The 15089-nt window shown below is 37.6% G+C and overlaps 1 protein-coding gene across 2 annotated transcripts in view; it reads left to right on the forward strand.

The window, feature by feature from the left end:
* Positions 1–15089, forward strand: part of Trpa1 (transient receptor potential cation channel subfamily A member 1) — a 43689-nt gene that overhangs the window by 12152 nt on the left and 16448 nt on the right. For both annotated transcript variants that reach the window (XM_027398821.2, XM_035439007.1), the window contains exons 6-14: positions 113–258; positions 1099–1235; positions 3982–4030; positions 5847–5946; positions 6526–6626; positions 7573–7742; positions 7826–7990; positions 9664–9778; positions 13284–13450. In XM_027398821.2, coding sequence (XP_027254622.1) covers positions 113–258; positions 1099–1235; positions 3982–4030; positions 5847–5946; positions 6526–6626; positions 7573–7742; positions 7826–7990; positions 9664–9778; positions 13284–13450 — 1150 coding nt within the window. The remainder of the gene's footprint in view (positions 1–112; positions 259–1098; positions 1236–3981; positions 4031–5846; positions 5947–6525; positions 6627–7572; positions 7743–7825; positions 7991–9663; positions 9779–13283; positions 13451–15089) is intronic.

Raw genomic sequence — 15089 nt, forward strand, 5'->3', positions numbered from 1 at the left:
AGATACCCTTCATTTGGCTTTATACATGGACCTTCATGTAATTCTAAATGCCCTTTCTTTCAGAAACCTGTTTGTTTCCTCTATTCATCGTAAATGGTGTTTTCTTTTAAAGGTGAAGAACACGGCTACAAACGGGAGTTTCATATTAACTTTGTGAATCATAAGAAAGCCAGCCCACTCCACCTCGCAGTTCAAAGTGGTGACTTGGACATGATTAAAATGTGCCTAGACAATGGTGCACACATCGACATGATAGAGGCAAGTGTTCAGTCCATGTGGCTCTCTGATTTGAGAATTTCCATACATTATTTCCCTAATGCTTTGTGGCTCCTCTATACTCAAGTAAGACTGGAATGCACACAGGAATGTTGTTCCTCTGTTCATGCTGAAGAAACTATTCTCTAATTTTACAAATTTCAATAATCCAAATCAAGTGACAAAGCACATACAGTAAAGAGCATTTCCCACTTAACTGCCATGAGTTATACTAAGGCCTAATCTCAATGATAATAGCATTAATATTCCCAGCCAGGAACACTGAAGCCCATTCATGAATGTCTTGGGCTCTAGTCTAAAGACTTGTGCCTTTTAACTAAAGATCACCTAATTCACTTCTAAGGATACGCATGTAAGATATTTGACTGAGCCTGGGTCCTGACCTGATAAATAACATAGACTACAGGGACTTTTCCCCATAGTGTTCTGAATTAGTTACCATAACAGCCTGTCCACTGTGGAGGAAGCAGACATTGGTTATTAATCACGTGAAGCTTCTTCCCATCACTTCCAAATTCTTTGAAGCAGAAATATCCCTATTCATATGAAGTCATTTCATTTAGCTGCCTCAGTAATGAAAGGGACTCATATTCCTTGAGCTGAGAATGGCATTCAAGTGATGGTGACAGAAGTGTATGCTAAGAGCACTTGGCTTGCTAGGAAGTACCTTTGAAGTGAGGCCTCATGGTTTGTATCAAATGGTGTGGTTCCTCACCTTTTGGCATCCCTAGATCTTGGAAGACTGAACATATTGCTGAATTTACATGTGATAGATCCTTAAGATGGGCTCTAAGTTGATGCTGACATCCACACTGTTCACAGAATGGAAAGTGCATGGCCCTCCATTTTGCTGCAACCCAGGGAGCCACGGACATCGTTAAACTCATGATCTCCTCCTATACTGGAAGCAATGACATTGTGAATGCAGTTGATGGCAACCATGAGACCCTGCTTCACAGGCAAGTAGCCTACCCACCATTCCCATGTTAAGTATATGTTGCTGGGAAAAATTAGCCAGTGTAGCACTAAAGGCTCTAAGGTTGAATCATCTCAAATGATCAGAAATTGAAAGAATTCTTCAACACATCTATAATACCTTTGCATTATTAAAGAAAAGGATAACTTTTATCATGAAAACATACCCATAAACAAAATCTATATGTGAAAGATAATGAATTACACACAACAGAAATCCAGAAGACCCCAATAATGAATAAATTAATAGTGGCAAAAATGAATGACTAGTGGCAAGTTTCTAAAAACATACAAATCAATGGAAAATTACCAAAATGTCAGGTGGGAAATCATGCCTAAGAGTAAAAACTTGAGTAATAGATTAAATTCTCCAGTCAAATGATGTCAACAGGATGAGTCATAAAACAAGATTCAACAACACCAGCAATTCTCTTCATTAGTAAAGATACATAGAAACAAAAGTGGAAGTTTCAAAAAAGATACATGACGCAATTAAAATCAAAGCAAGCTGCAGTAGCTAAATGCTTTTCAGATAAGTCATGCTTGAAGTCAAACACAAAAGGGACAAAGGTCAGAAGGGAATTAATCACAATGACGATGTGCTTCAACTAAAACCTCTAATATCCCTCAGGAATCAAAGTAAGATAGTAAATGGAACTTTACAAAAGTGCCAATGACATATTCTGGATCAGTCATTGATCCTCAAGGAAGGGCTAAGGAAGCCAACAATAAGACTTTCTAAGCCATTTCTAAATTCAGTTCCTCAGGTGTGTATTTCTGACATCTATTGACCAGTATGGAGCAGATCCATGGAGCTTCTCCATTGTTTACCCTCTGATCTCTTCTGCCTTCACCCATGAGTAGACATGAATGTTTTGAAAGAGCTATAGGAAATTCTCTAACCAAGGTTCCAAAGAACTATTTCGGTAGTGGAGGTTATCTGGATGCTGAGTAGGGAAGCAGGAATTGTAGACTGGGACTCAAGTCCATTGGGAAGACAAGTATTAAATATTCTCCTGTGGAAGTGATAGCATCATTTCTCTGTACCTGTATCTCTCCCTTTTCTCCCCCATAACTGTGATTAAGTAGAAGCCTGGAATGACAGAAGAGAGTTGGTAAATTTTCAGTTGGTAACAGAAGCAGGATAGCTGTATATCTCTCTGGAAAAGGAATCTCAAGCTAGCAGTATAAGATGTACTTCTGACCTGGGAATAGGGATGGATATATATATATATATATATATATATATATATATATATATATGCAAAACCACTAGCTCTGAACAGATATGCATTTACAGACAAGGTCTCACATAGGATGAATCTGCAAACTAAAATTTTATAATATAAAAAGAAAATATTTAAAAAGCAAAACAACAAATCCCCAAACTAACAAAGATTTATTTATTTTCAATGACATATAAAATACAGAGCAAGATTAAAAGAATGACAATCAAAATATATAAGTTCTTCAAAGATATGAAGAAATGATTGCTAAATTATATACACATAAAGCATATGGTGACAAAATAAGATTATGAAAAATGAATCAGCATGAATTCAGGAGTGCTGATCCAAAAGAATCCCACTAGAAACCCTAAGAACAAAAACTTATGGTCAGATACTTATGGTATCTCAGTAGAAGAAGGTGTTTGCCTCCAAGACCTGAGTTCAATGGTAGGAAGTATGTGGTAGGAGAGAAACAACTTCTGCAAACGGTCTTTGACCTCTACATGTGCACTGTAAGACACACACGCGTACACACACACACACACACACACACACACACACACACACACACACACACATACACACACAAATAAAAATAAATAAATGAAATGAAAAGTGCTTCACATAAGAAACCTGTAAGAACTTGCCAACTCCCAGGGCAGATTCTAACAGTCCTGATTCTATCAGAACCCCTGTAGTGAGTTAGGGCATTATTAGAATTCCTTGATTCTAGTATTCAGTTAATTTGGACATCCAATGACTTTTGATAATATAGTTTTAGAACATGAATATGCCTCAGAAACAATTATGTTGGGAAAATAGGGCCTCTATGCTTTATCTTGTGTTCTGAAATTTATGTATGTACAAAAGTTTAAGAGTAGCTGAAGGCCTTGAATGGGAACAGTGTGTCATGTGATTCAGATTCAATAGAAAACACAAAGTTTTAAGTCATCACCATTCACATGTGTACAGTAACTTTTTAATGAATATTGGAGGCTTTCAGTTGTTATTAATTAGCACTGACTTGTAACTGCTGTGAGATAGCCTTAAAAAGACAAGTTCTCTCTATAGTAAGCTCAGGCTTCAGAAGAGTTCAGGAAAGTAGATACTTCCTCACTGGCTTTGCTGTAGAGGAGCCCCGCCCAGTCACCCTCCCAGCAGACCTTGTGGATGCTACAGATACATCGTAGACACATCTTGCTTGATCCGTACAGTCACAATGATGCCACCAGTTCTTTCATCTCTATTAAAAGGCAGATGTGGCTACTCACTTCAGCATGATGGTTTTCTAGGAAGGGCAGCTCATTAGAAAATGAGAGAATAATTTTTATGCTGTATTTTATTTTTCTTGATTTTTTTATTACTTCAAAAATGTTTCTCAGAATATGAGTTCTAAAATATAACATTGTGTTATTCATTGTCCAGTTAAATTTATTTCTAAATGCAGCATCTTAGTTTTCCCATTTATTTCAATAGAAACTTAACTCTTTTTTTTTTCCAGAGCCTCATTGTTTGATCACCATGACCTGGCAGACTACTTAATTTCAGTGGTAATTATTCAATTGAAAGGCCTAGTTTTCTTAAACTACTACTTACACTTGAAAACATCATTTAAATATATAGCATGGGGTTTTCTAAATGAAACCAAAGTTCTTGGTTAACATGTTTGTGTATTTCAAATTTAATAGAAATGTTTATGGGAATTAAAATTATTTTAATCTTAGTCTCAAACGCAAATATGATACAATTTTTGAAGTGCTATTTTAAATCATGGCCATAAGAATTTTGCTTATTAATTGTAATTTATATTAAAAATGAATGTGGATGAGAGTTAAAGGCTTGCAAAGAAGGAAGTAAAGAAAAAATTATGAGCAGTTGTTTGGCAGCCAAAATTTCCAGAAGGCTGAATGACACATTGGCAAGATTGCATTTCCTGTGGGTGCACAGCAGTAAGCCTATGAAGTTAAAAGAATTGATATCCTTGTCAATTTTTTTTGTTCTTAGAGTTCATGGGTCTGTTGCAAAGAAAGTTCCTTTGAGGGCCTGTGAATGGGTCTTCTTAGGACTGTTGGGTATAGACAAGTCAGCTGAGCCTTTATAACATGATTATCTTGGGGCAGATATAGGACAGACCATCTAAGTCACCTTCATCTTCCAATATAAGCTTTTGGTCCTACCTCCTCAGTGTTATCTTCTAAACCATGAAGAACAATGAAGCTAAAAATTATGTTGAAGATGTGCTGGAGAAGCAGACTTGGCTAGCTCTTGACTGGCATTTTCACAAGTCTGCACATGGGTGGATGTGTGGTGGGTTTATTATCCCCACAAGATGGACAACCAGTGAAGCTTTAGTCGTAGTAGTTAGCACTTCCTGGGCTATTATCAGTAACTACTGAGCTTGTGATAGTTACACAGAAAAATCTGGAAGAGCTTCACTAGATTCCATGTTTTTGTGCCATGTGTGTTTTCTTGCAAATGTCCTGTCAAGAGAATCATGGCCAACCCTCACCAGTTGCCATTACCCATTACTGCCACCCATGCTCTGCAAGAGCAAAGAGAAATAAATACCTGACTCAAGGTTTGTACTGATTTTGCTACTCTGATCAAAGTACAGAATTTGTTCCATGAAAATTTTAAAGGCACATGGTTTCTTATCATGTGGAATATAGTTCCATAACACAGAAAAATAACAAAAAAAAAATTTTTAGTTGTGAATTTTTCACATGGAGGTTTGTTAAACTCTTATCTTCATAATTTCAAGTCATTTGTCTTAGGTTATCTATTTAAAATAAAGTATTTTTCAGTGGTTGATTTCTTATTAATAATTTAAAAATCATGAAACAATAAATGTGGAAAAATTCAAAATTAGAAACATTTAAAAAATAATTTCTCCTGGTTTTTTGAGACATGGTTTCTTGGTAGCTTTAGAGCCTGTCCTACAGAACTCCCTCTGTAGACCAGGCTGGCCTCAAACTCACAGAGATCCTCCTGTCTCTGCCTCTCGAGTGCTGGGATTAAAGGAATGCACCACCACTGCCCGACTTAAAAATAATTTCTTATAGTGGGGACTAAAATAGTGTTTTAGGTGAGAGACTTTTGTTTTAAGAATTTGAGTAGCAATTGATCTATTGGCAGATGTTAATAAAGAACCTAAAACAGGAAAATAACTTCATTGTTGAAATAATGAGGGACTGTCTTGATTTCTAATATTATTTGAATTTTAGAGAAATGTCCTGTAATCCTATGATTAGTGTTAAGATTTGGTGCTAGAGTAATACAGACACTCTACACTAGCTAGGCATTGCAAAGTCAGCTGCTGCTTTGTCTATTCATAGTCTTCTTGTTGAATGATATGCTTTGTTTTAGGGAGCAGACATCAACAGCACAGATTCAGAAGGACGCTCTCCACTTATTTTAGCTACTGCTTCTGCATCTTGGAATATTGTGAATTTGCTCCTCTCTAAAGGTACCAACTGGAAGGAAGCCAGTCTGCTTAAATAAACATTTGTTAACCGTTTGTCTCATGCCAGGCATGGGGACACATATTGTGCAGACCAAGGTTAATGGAATATATTCCAAGCCTCGAATAGTGTTTCGTAGAGTAAAAAATATTGAAAGGGTAATTCATACCAATAACATATAATATGTAATCAGAGAGCTATAAAATACCATGAGTTTTCTGAACATGAATGCTTTCTGCCACAGCAGACATATGTATGTTGTAACTGTCCCCATTGCAGACAAGCCTGGTGCAGTGGGAACAAAAGGAGATAGTCATAGCTTCTCCTATTGTCATCACTCTGTATTCCCATTTTATACTTAAAATTTAAGGATTCTCATAGAAATGTAAAGTATCATATTTTTTCATCACGTTACTCATGCACACAAGCACATATATCTTAGACTTGTTTTTAATATATGTTCAATTCTCCCACCTAACGATAGTTGCCTGTAAGTTAAAGACTTGGGAAGTTGAGAAACCACCAAAGGCCATATTACAAACACATGAGTAGATTTAACATTTCTTCTACGCTTTTTCTTCCAGGTGCCAAAGTTGACATAAAAGATCATCTGGGGCGCAACTTTTTACACTTGACTGTACAACAGCCTTATGGACTAAAAAATTTGCAGCCAGAGTTTATGCAGGTGTTGTATATCAATGATTTTTTTGTGAACTAAGTTATGTTCAATAAAATCAGTTTGATTAACTGATTTTGTTGCCATTTATAAGAGTTCATTCTAGGATTTCAAAAATTGTTTTCAAATAAAGAAACATTATTTAAATCATAGAAGTGGGGATGGTGATACTTAGTTGATAACAATAATCCAGACTGAGTTTTGAAAGTTACAGAGGGTTTTATACTCTCATCTATACTGGGGCCAACTGATATTCAATCATTTCCCTTCACCATTTCACTTCTGTGAATTGCTTGTGAAAGGAGAAGCCAAGTACAAAGATGAATCAGTAATGTTTCACCAGCAATTGAGAAAACCAGTCAATGCTTTTGATGCACTGATAACAGGACTATGCTTAATAAGTCAGCTAATACTGCTTAATTATTAAGTGCATGTGGTATATCATATTTCTTTGAATAAGTAGATTTTCATGTTGTTATTGTGCTTAGTAAAGAAACAAAATATTCATGGGCTTAAACTTTTTAAGAAAAAGTAAATGCTTATTACATAGCTTGACCTACTAATTTGCCTGTTATATTCTCATTTAATCTATTTTTCAAGATTAAGTAAATCCAATTTCAAGACCTCCTTCTGTTTTGTTTTGCGTAACATAAAATCTTAGGTTCTTAAGCGTTGTTTGTGGAAACAATGAAGGGAGCAGAAGAAGGGGATCATGGCCAAATAGTTCAGAGAATTATTATTTTACCTATTTTCAGGATCTCTCAAAGCTTTGACATGACATGATATAGGGACAAAGAATGAGACCTCATCCATATTTATTTTCCTATAGCTTCCTTTAGGTTTTTTGCAGAATTGTCTTCAAGGAATAGATTGGAAACTTCTATGCTAAAGAATAGTTTGAAACCTACCCTATGAGCACCATGGCAGTTATATTAAAATACTCCTCTTCCCACAGATGCAACATATTAAGGAGCTGGTGATGGATGAAGACAATGATGGGTGTACACCTCTCCATTATGCGTGTAGGCAGGGCGTCCCAGTCTCTGTAAATAACCTCCTTGGCTTCAACGTGTCCATTCATTCCAAAAGCAAAGATAAGAAATCACCCCTGCATTTTGCAGCCAGGTGAGGACCAGACTCTCAACACATGAGCATGTCTGTTTCTGTCTTATATTTTGTCTTATGCATATGAACCTAACCTTTTTAAGCTACGGTCGCATCAATACATGTCAGAGGCTTCTACAAGACATAAGTGACACAAGGCTTTTGAATGAAGGGGATCTTCATGGAATGACCCCTCTACACCTGGCAGCAAAGAATGGACATGATAAAGTTGTTCAGCTTCTTCTAAAGAAAGGGGCATTGTTTCTCAGGTGAGGCATGAATGCATAGAATTGTGTATATTTTAAACTTCGGCATTTTAGACTGTTTTTTGTAATATTTTAAATTATGGTATAAAACCTTAGTTATCAGAAAAGGGTCCTTTGTATCACCATCATATGTGGCCTACTGTATTCATTGTTCAGATTGTAAGCCTGGATCATGCATGTCAAAAACTCCAGGAAAATAGCAAGAGGTATTTCACATATGTTTTTCAAAGACTTAGGCAAGGGCCTTGTAGGTGAAAACTTAGCAGTACTGAATGGATCACTAAAGCAGTGGTTTTCACATTTTAAACCACAATTCTCCATTCAATTAATACCTTAAGCAAAATCAATGCATATAAAATTCAAATAAGCAAAAAACTTAGTTATCAAAAAATAAAAGCTATTTATCTCATTTAATCTTTCAAAGCATGCATAATGTCTGAAACACTAAAATAGAATTCAATATAATTCTCAAATTAAAAATTAAGTGTATGGATATATGACCTTACTGCCAGAATAAGTGGCTTTGGGGGGAATATGTCCAAAAACCTTTGAAATATTTCTTTGTGTTCTGTGTCATTGTTCTTCCATCTTCTTGTACAAATTACAAATATAGATCTATGCTTTTGTGTGTGAGCACATGCATGTATACATATGTACACATACAAACACAAAACAATCCAAAAACAAAATGTTTTCCCTTCAGCCTAATAAATGAGATATACAAAAATGTGGCCACGGGAAACATTCAAACTGAATTGAATTCCCTTATACTTAAAGAAAGTTAACCTTGTTAACAAAACCAAGTTAAATTATTAAACATAATCAATATTTGTAAAAAGGAAAGAAACCCTAGAGATGCTTTCCAGGTACAATGAGATATTGTCAAGCTTCATTGAAGTAGCAGAGAGCAAGCAGATCTTTAGGCTCAGAGTTCTTAGTAGTATATGAATGACAGTTTTGAATTGAGTGCTTTGCCCAGTGTCCTCCTAAGGGGCACAGAACATCAGACCTGCAAAGGGGACACATATAGACACAGCTCCACCTCTGGTGCTTAATTATAGCATTACTGGAATAGCAAGGTGGTTCTCATAACCTGAAAGATTACTTACTAGCACCAAAATTAACTTGTCAACTTCCTATATTGTGATTTATAAAGTATCACCAATATGAAAAGCTTTCATTATATTTGCATCTTTAATTACTGTGAAAGGTATAAGTGCCTTTGACAACATAAGAGAATATAGACATGAATGCTTAGAAACAACACAAACTGTCTTACAACTGTGCAATCACCAGGGACTATAAGGACAACATAACTATCATGGAAATTTTTCTGATACAATATTCAGGGAAACAAGATTGAAAATGGTATTTATAAACATATTTAGGCTTTGAAAAACCATACCCAGAACACATTAACTATAATTCCCCACCCTCAAGAGTTTTATAACATTCTTATATCCTTCATACTTCACTGATATATACATGTGAATCACATGGTAAGTAAATTAGCTACACTACTATGCTTGAAATTACCACATATAGATATACACTAAATATTGAATTGTTGCATCTCATGCTTTGCCATCTGCTCAAACTAAAAAGAGCTTAGTGGCATCACTTTCCATGTTTAACCTATAAGTATGTTTGCATGTCTTTTCTCATCTCTTTGAAAGTGACCACAATGGCTGGACGGCTTTGCACCACGCATCCATGGGTGGGTACACTCAGACCATGAAGGTCATTCTCGATACTAACTTGAAGTGTACTGATCGACTAGATGAAGAAGGGGTAGGTACCAGATCCCTCTGACCAAATTGAAATCTTGACATAGAACAAACTTCCAAGCTTGCAAGAAAGTCTTCTTTACAACCCATTCTCTGCTCTCAGCCCTTTGTTGATTTTTTTTAAAAAGTAGTTCCTTGGAGTGGAGTGTAAGTAAAAGGAGACTAGAAAGTGGAGAACAGTGAGGGATGTGTTAGTTAAAGCTCCCCACTCATAGCTACAGAAGCCTGTGGTTTCACCTTAACATTTTATATCTCCCTGTGAACCCAGAAAAGTAGAGAGGGCAAAGCTGGGTATTCATTCCCAAAGACAGGCATCTGATATAAAGCACAGCAATTTGAGAGGATTAACTTCACCGTGTTTTATTGGGAATTACTCTAGTCTTTTATCTTTTTCTGTTGCCATGATAAAACATCCTGACAAGAAACTTAGGGGAGGAAGGAGTTTGTTGGCCTCACAGTTCCAAGTTACAATCTATCATTCTGGGGGTGGAAGGGCACATAAGGCAGGAACTTAAAGCATGTATACATCACAAGCCAGGAGAAATTAATGTACTCTTGCTGCTTGCTCTCTATTCAGCAAGGTTCTTCCAGCCTATAGGGGGGAAGAGTCAATCAACTCTCAATACAATGCCCACAGGGTGATCAGAGCTAGAGGACTCCTAAATTGAGGCTCTGCTCCTAGATGGACCCTAGTCTGTGGCAAGTTAACAATCAAAACCATCATAATCTTCTTCTTGTCAACTTGACATACAAACACCCACATTACTTATAAGCTGTAGCCTTCCTTTCCTTATTTTCAAGTTTTCACATTAATATTATATATGAAACACAATCCAAATTAAAAGTACCCAGTCCTTAAAAAGCCAACTTCCTAAAAACCCAAAGTCTCTTTAAAAGTCCAAAGTCTCACAAGTGTAGGCTTCTGCAAATAATAATAATAATAATAATAATAATAATAATAACAATAATAATCTAAAAATGCACACTTAAGCACTCTTATTCCAAAGGGAAATACGCTGGCAAGTTTTATGTCAACTTGACACAAGCTAGAGCCATCTGAAATGAGGGAAATTTAATTGAGAAACTGCATGCATAAGATCAAGCTACACGACATTTTCTTACTTAGTGATTGATGAGGGGGGTGTTAGTCCATTGCGGGCAGTGCCACCCCTAGTTTGTGGTCCTGGGTTCTATAAGAAAGCAGACTGAGCAAGCCGTGATAAGCAAGTTAGTAAGCAGCATACCTCGATGGCCTGTGCATCAGTTCTCGATTTCCAGTTCCTACCATTTGAATTACTGTCCTGATGCCCTTTGGCAATGAACAATGTAAGCATAGGTCAAATAAACTTTCTCTTTTCCACGTTGCATTGGTTCTGGTGTTTCATCATAGTAACCATAACTCAGCCACAGAATAAGTGAATCATGGCACATAAGTGAAACCAAGCCCCACCAATGTAAATCAATTTTGTATCCCATTGTCCAACATCTGAGGTTTGTAACCTCTGCTCTCCAAAGGGCATTCTCACCTTTCCAGCAACTCTGCCATCCACAGTACACAGTTTCTGTCCTAGGCCTGGGCCAGCCTTGCATCACTCCTGCAGGTATCATTGGTAGGTAACCCTGGGCCAGCCTTGCATCACTCCTGCAGGTATCATTGGTAGGTAACCCACAGCATTGGCCTATCTCTATTGCAGCAGAGTGTTCACCTTTACCAATGGTTCCCACCCCATTATAAAGGGTCAAGCTTCAACTACTCTCCATGATCCCCTCAATCTTGTATTTTTCCTGTCTTCAAAACCAGCACCCCAATGGACAGTGTTTTCATTGGCAAGTTCTGCCTTCCCCTGCCCCCACTGGCCTGCAGTTTATACTTTCTATGTGTAAACACTGAAGAAAAGTATTCTTATTGTCCCAAAGAAGCACAGATGACTTCATTGGATACTGGTGGCCTATTATTAATCACAGCTAATTCTTCAGCCCCATCGTGATCAACACACACACACACACACACACACACACACACACACACACACACAAAGATTCTTAGCCAAAATTATCACACAAATGGCCCCCCTGAATAATGATCTGGCCTCCACTATCTGGAAGCCACCTAAAAGCATTCTTATCTTCCAGACTCCCACACAGAAGCTCTGAGCAGTCAATAGCTTCTCCAACATAAAGTTCCAAAATCCTCCACCACCCTCCAACAAAATAACTCAATGCCATGAATGCCATGAAAGATCATGAGATGGAGTTCATTATAGCAACAACTCCCAATAAACTCTGAGCATTCCGTGGCTTTTCCAATCTAAAGTTCCAAAATCCTCCAACAAAAGAATTCAAAACCAGAAAGGTTCATGAGATCAGATTCACAGCAACAACTCTATGTCTCTGGTGCCAGTTTGTGTTCTTGTTTCATTTCCGTTGATTTGCTAGAGCTCCCTGACACACACAAAAGAGAGTTTGTCAGGCTTACAATCCCATGTTGCAGCCAATCACTGAAGAGAAGTTCAAGGCAGAAACTCAAAGCAGCTAGTTGTATCACATACACAGTCAAGAACAGAGAGAAATAGATGGATCCCGGCTTTCTTGCTCCCATATGGCTTTCTCCTGTCTTTTCTAGTTCAGGGACCTCTGCAGAAGGAATGATGCCAACTACAAAGGACTGGACTCTTCTACAACAATCAACAATCAAAACACACCCCCATAGACATGTCAACAGACCAACCAGATCTAGACAGTTTGTCAACTGAAATGCTCTTCTAGGTTGTGTCAAGATAACAATTAAAGCTGCATCTCTGTTTGTTTAGAGAGTATTGAAGTACACATTTCCTCAAGAAATGATTGAGACTGGCCATCATGATGTCTGTTTTATTTTGAAAACCATTTTCATATGGAAAATTGACAAATTGGCAACCGTATAATAATAGTCTTTGACTTTTTTTTCAATATTTATTCATTTATTATGTATACAGTGTTTTGCCTGCAGGCCAGAAGAGGGCGCCAGATCTCATTATGGATGGTTGTGAGCCACTGTGTGGTTGGCCAGAAATTGAACTCAGGAACTCTGGAATTCCGATCAGCCACTGCTCTTACTTCCTGAGCCATCTCTCTAGCCTAGTCTCTGACTTTCTTAATGAGCTTGTAGAACCCCAAGTCTAGAATCCACAGTTCTAATAGGTGCTAAGTCCTCAAGGGCATGTGCTTCTGTGCTTACTATCAGAGCCTTACCCTAATAGCTTCTCATTTGTCCTTATGGAGTCATCTTACCATAGAAGCATCACAGAGCACCACAAAGCAATACACAACCCCCCTCTCTCTTTCTCCTCTCTCTCCCAATGAAAACTCTTCATTGTGAACATGGGGTTTAAATTGATACACTTGCTATTAAGTAGCTAGCTTTGTTGATCATTTTTAAAGAAATTCAGCAATTAAACAAGGGTAACAAAACAGGCAAAGGACTTGTACTGCTCTTAACCTACTTTATGTGCTCTGTTTTTACTGGAAAGAACACAGCGCTCCACTTTGCAGCACGGGAAGGCCATGCCAAGGCTGTTGCGATGCTTCTGAGCTACAACGCTGACATCCTCCTGAATAAGCAGCATGCCTCCTTTCTACACATTGCACTGCACAATAAGCGGAAGGAAGTGGTTCTCACAACCATCAGGAGTAAAAGGTATGCATCTTCCCATCTTCCTGGTAACCTGCATCTTCAGATAACCAGATGCACCCCTAGCCTGAGAACAAGTGAGAGGGAAAGAACATCTTCAGCCTTGAATCAACCTATTCCCGTTGTTCAGTTATTGCTGACAAAGGGAGCATTGCTTTATCCTCAGTCTTTATTTCTACAAACCAAACATGATAGCCCAATGCAACCTGCTTAGCCTTCTGTGAGAGCCCTGGGGTCCACGCACAGGGAACTTTTGACAACAAGGTTACTGTCAAGCAAACTCTGGCCTGCCTTCCTGGACTTGTCAGATATGATCTTGCTTGCACAAACTCCCAAACTGGATGCTGATGAAGATAGTTCTAGGACTAGGGAGCTAGACCATCAGGTTATCATGCCTGCCACCAAGCCTGACTACCTGAGTTTAAGCCTTAGAACTCATATGGTAAAAAAAAAGGAAGAACTGACTTTCCACAAGTTGTCCTCAAACATAATAATCAGACTGTGGTGCATGTTCCTCCAGACAACCACAATAAATAAATAAGTAAATAAATGAAGTAAATGATAATAACAATATAGAAAGTATAATTAAGATTATTAGTGGCATTTAATGAAATGTCCCTTTACAACATATGACCTTTTATGGATATACCTATATAAATCATCCACTAAGGAGTTGAGTCTTGTTTCTCAAATATTTATTTATGTTAATGTTTTTTCAGCATGTGTGTATGTGCACCTGGTGCCTGCAGAGGTCAGAAGAGCATGTTGGCCTCTGAAACTGGAGTCATGGATGATTGTGATGCATCATGTGGGTGCTAGAAATTGAACACAAGTCCTCTGGAAGAGCAGCCAGTACTCTTAACCACTGAGCCATTGCCCTAGCCAGTATAAAGAGTTTGAATGATGAAATTAGATCATTTTTCCACTCTTCAAACAAAACTTCTCAACAGCAGTACAAATAAATGTTCAGACAACCCTTGTCACCCATTTGGGGACACAAAGTGGCCAACATTCATATTCAAGGCAGATATAGCCTCCCTTTGGAGCCTATGGAGTCTCAAGAATTCATTCCCTTTGAAACACCAGGGAACCAAAGTGCTTAGCCATCTTTACTGATAATAATCCAGATATTCCACATGAGTTTTACTCATAAACATTCTGTCAGGGTTGGTAGTAATAGCATCAGACTCATCTTGCAGGTATTACCTTAGAGATAAATGAGCTCATCTTTGCTTCTTGTTATAGATTTCTCTTTGGAATACTAAGTACCTTCCAGTCCCATCTCTCTAGATGGTGGTGAAGAAACAGACACACTCTGTAATGTTGTGGCAGGATCTACCCTAATTGCTATATTCTACACATGTTATTTTTCAATTCAACTCAGTATACCACATGTATACATATATATGAGATAAATATGGATATTATACCAAGCTCCTGATTCAAATATGTGAACAAGGCTGTCTTTACCTAACACAATCACCTCAGAAACTACCTCAGAAACCTCAGAAAATGTCAGATTGCAGATGAGAAAGAAAAAAATAGGACTGCCTTCTATAAAAGAGAGTTAAAGAGAGAGAACAGTGATGATAACAGCCAATCCGGACTTTCCTGATCCTTGTTAATGGATTAGTATAATATTGAT

The sequence above is a fragment of the Cricetulus griseus genome, chromosome 2 (genome assembly GCF_003668045.3).
Source record: "Cricetulus griseus strain 17A/GY chromosome 2, alternate assembly CriGri-PICRH-1.0, whole genome shotgun sequence".
NCBI classification, from domain to species: domain Eukaryota; kingdom Metazoa; phylum Chordata; class Mammalia; order Rodentia; family Cricetidae; genus Cricetulus; species Cricetulus griseus.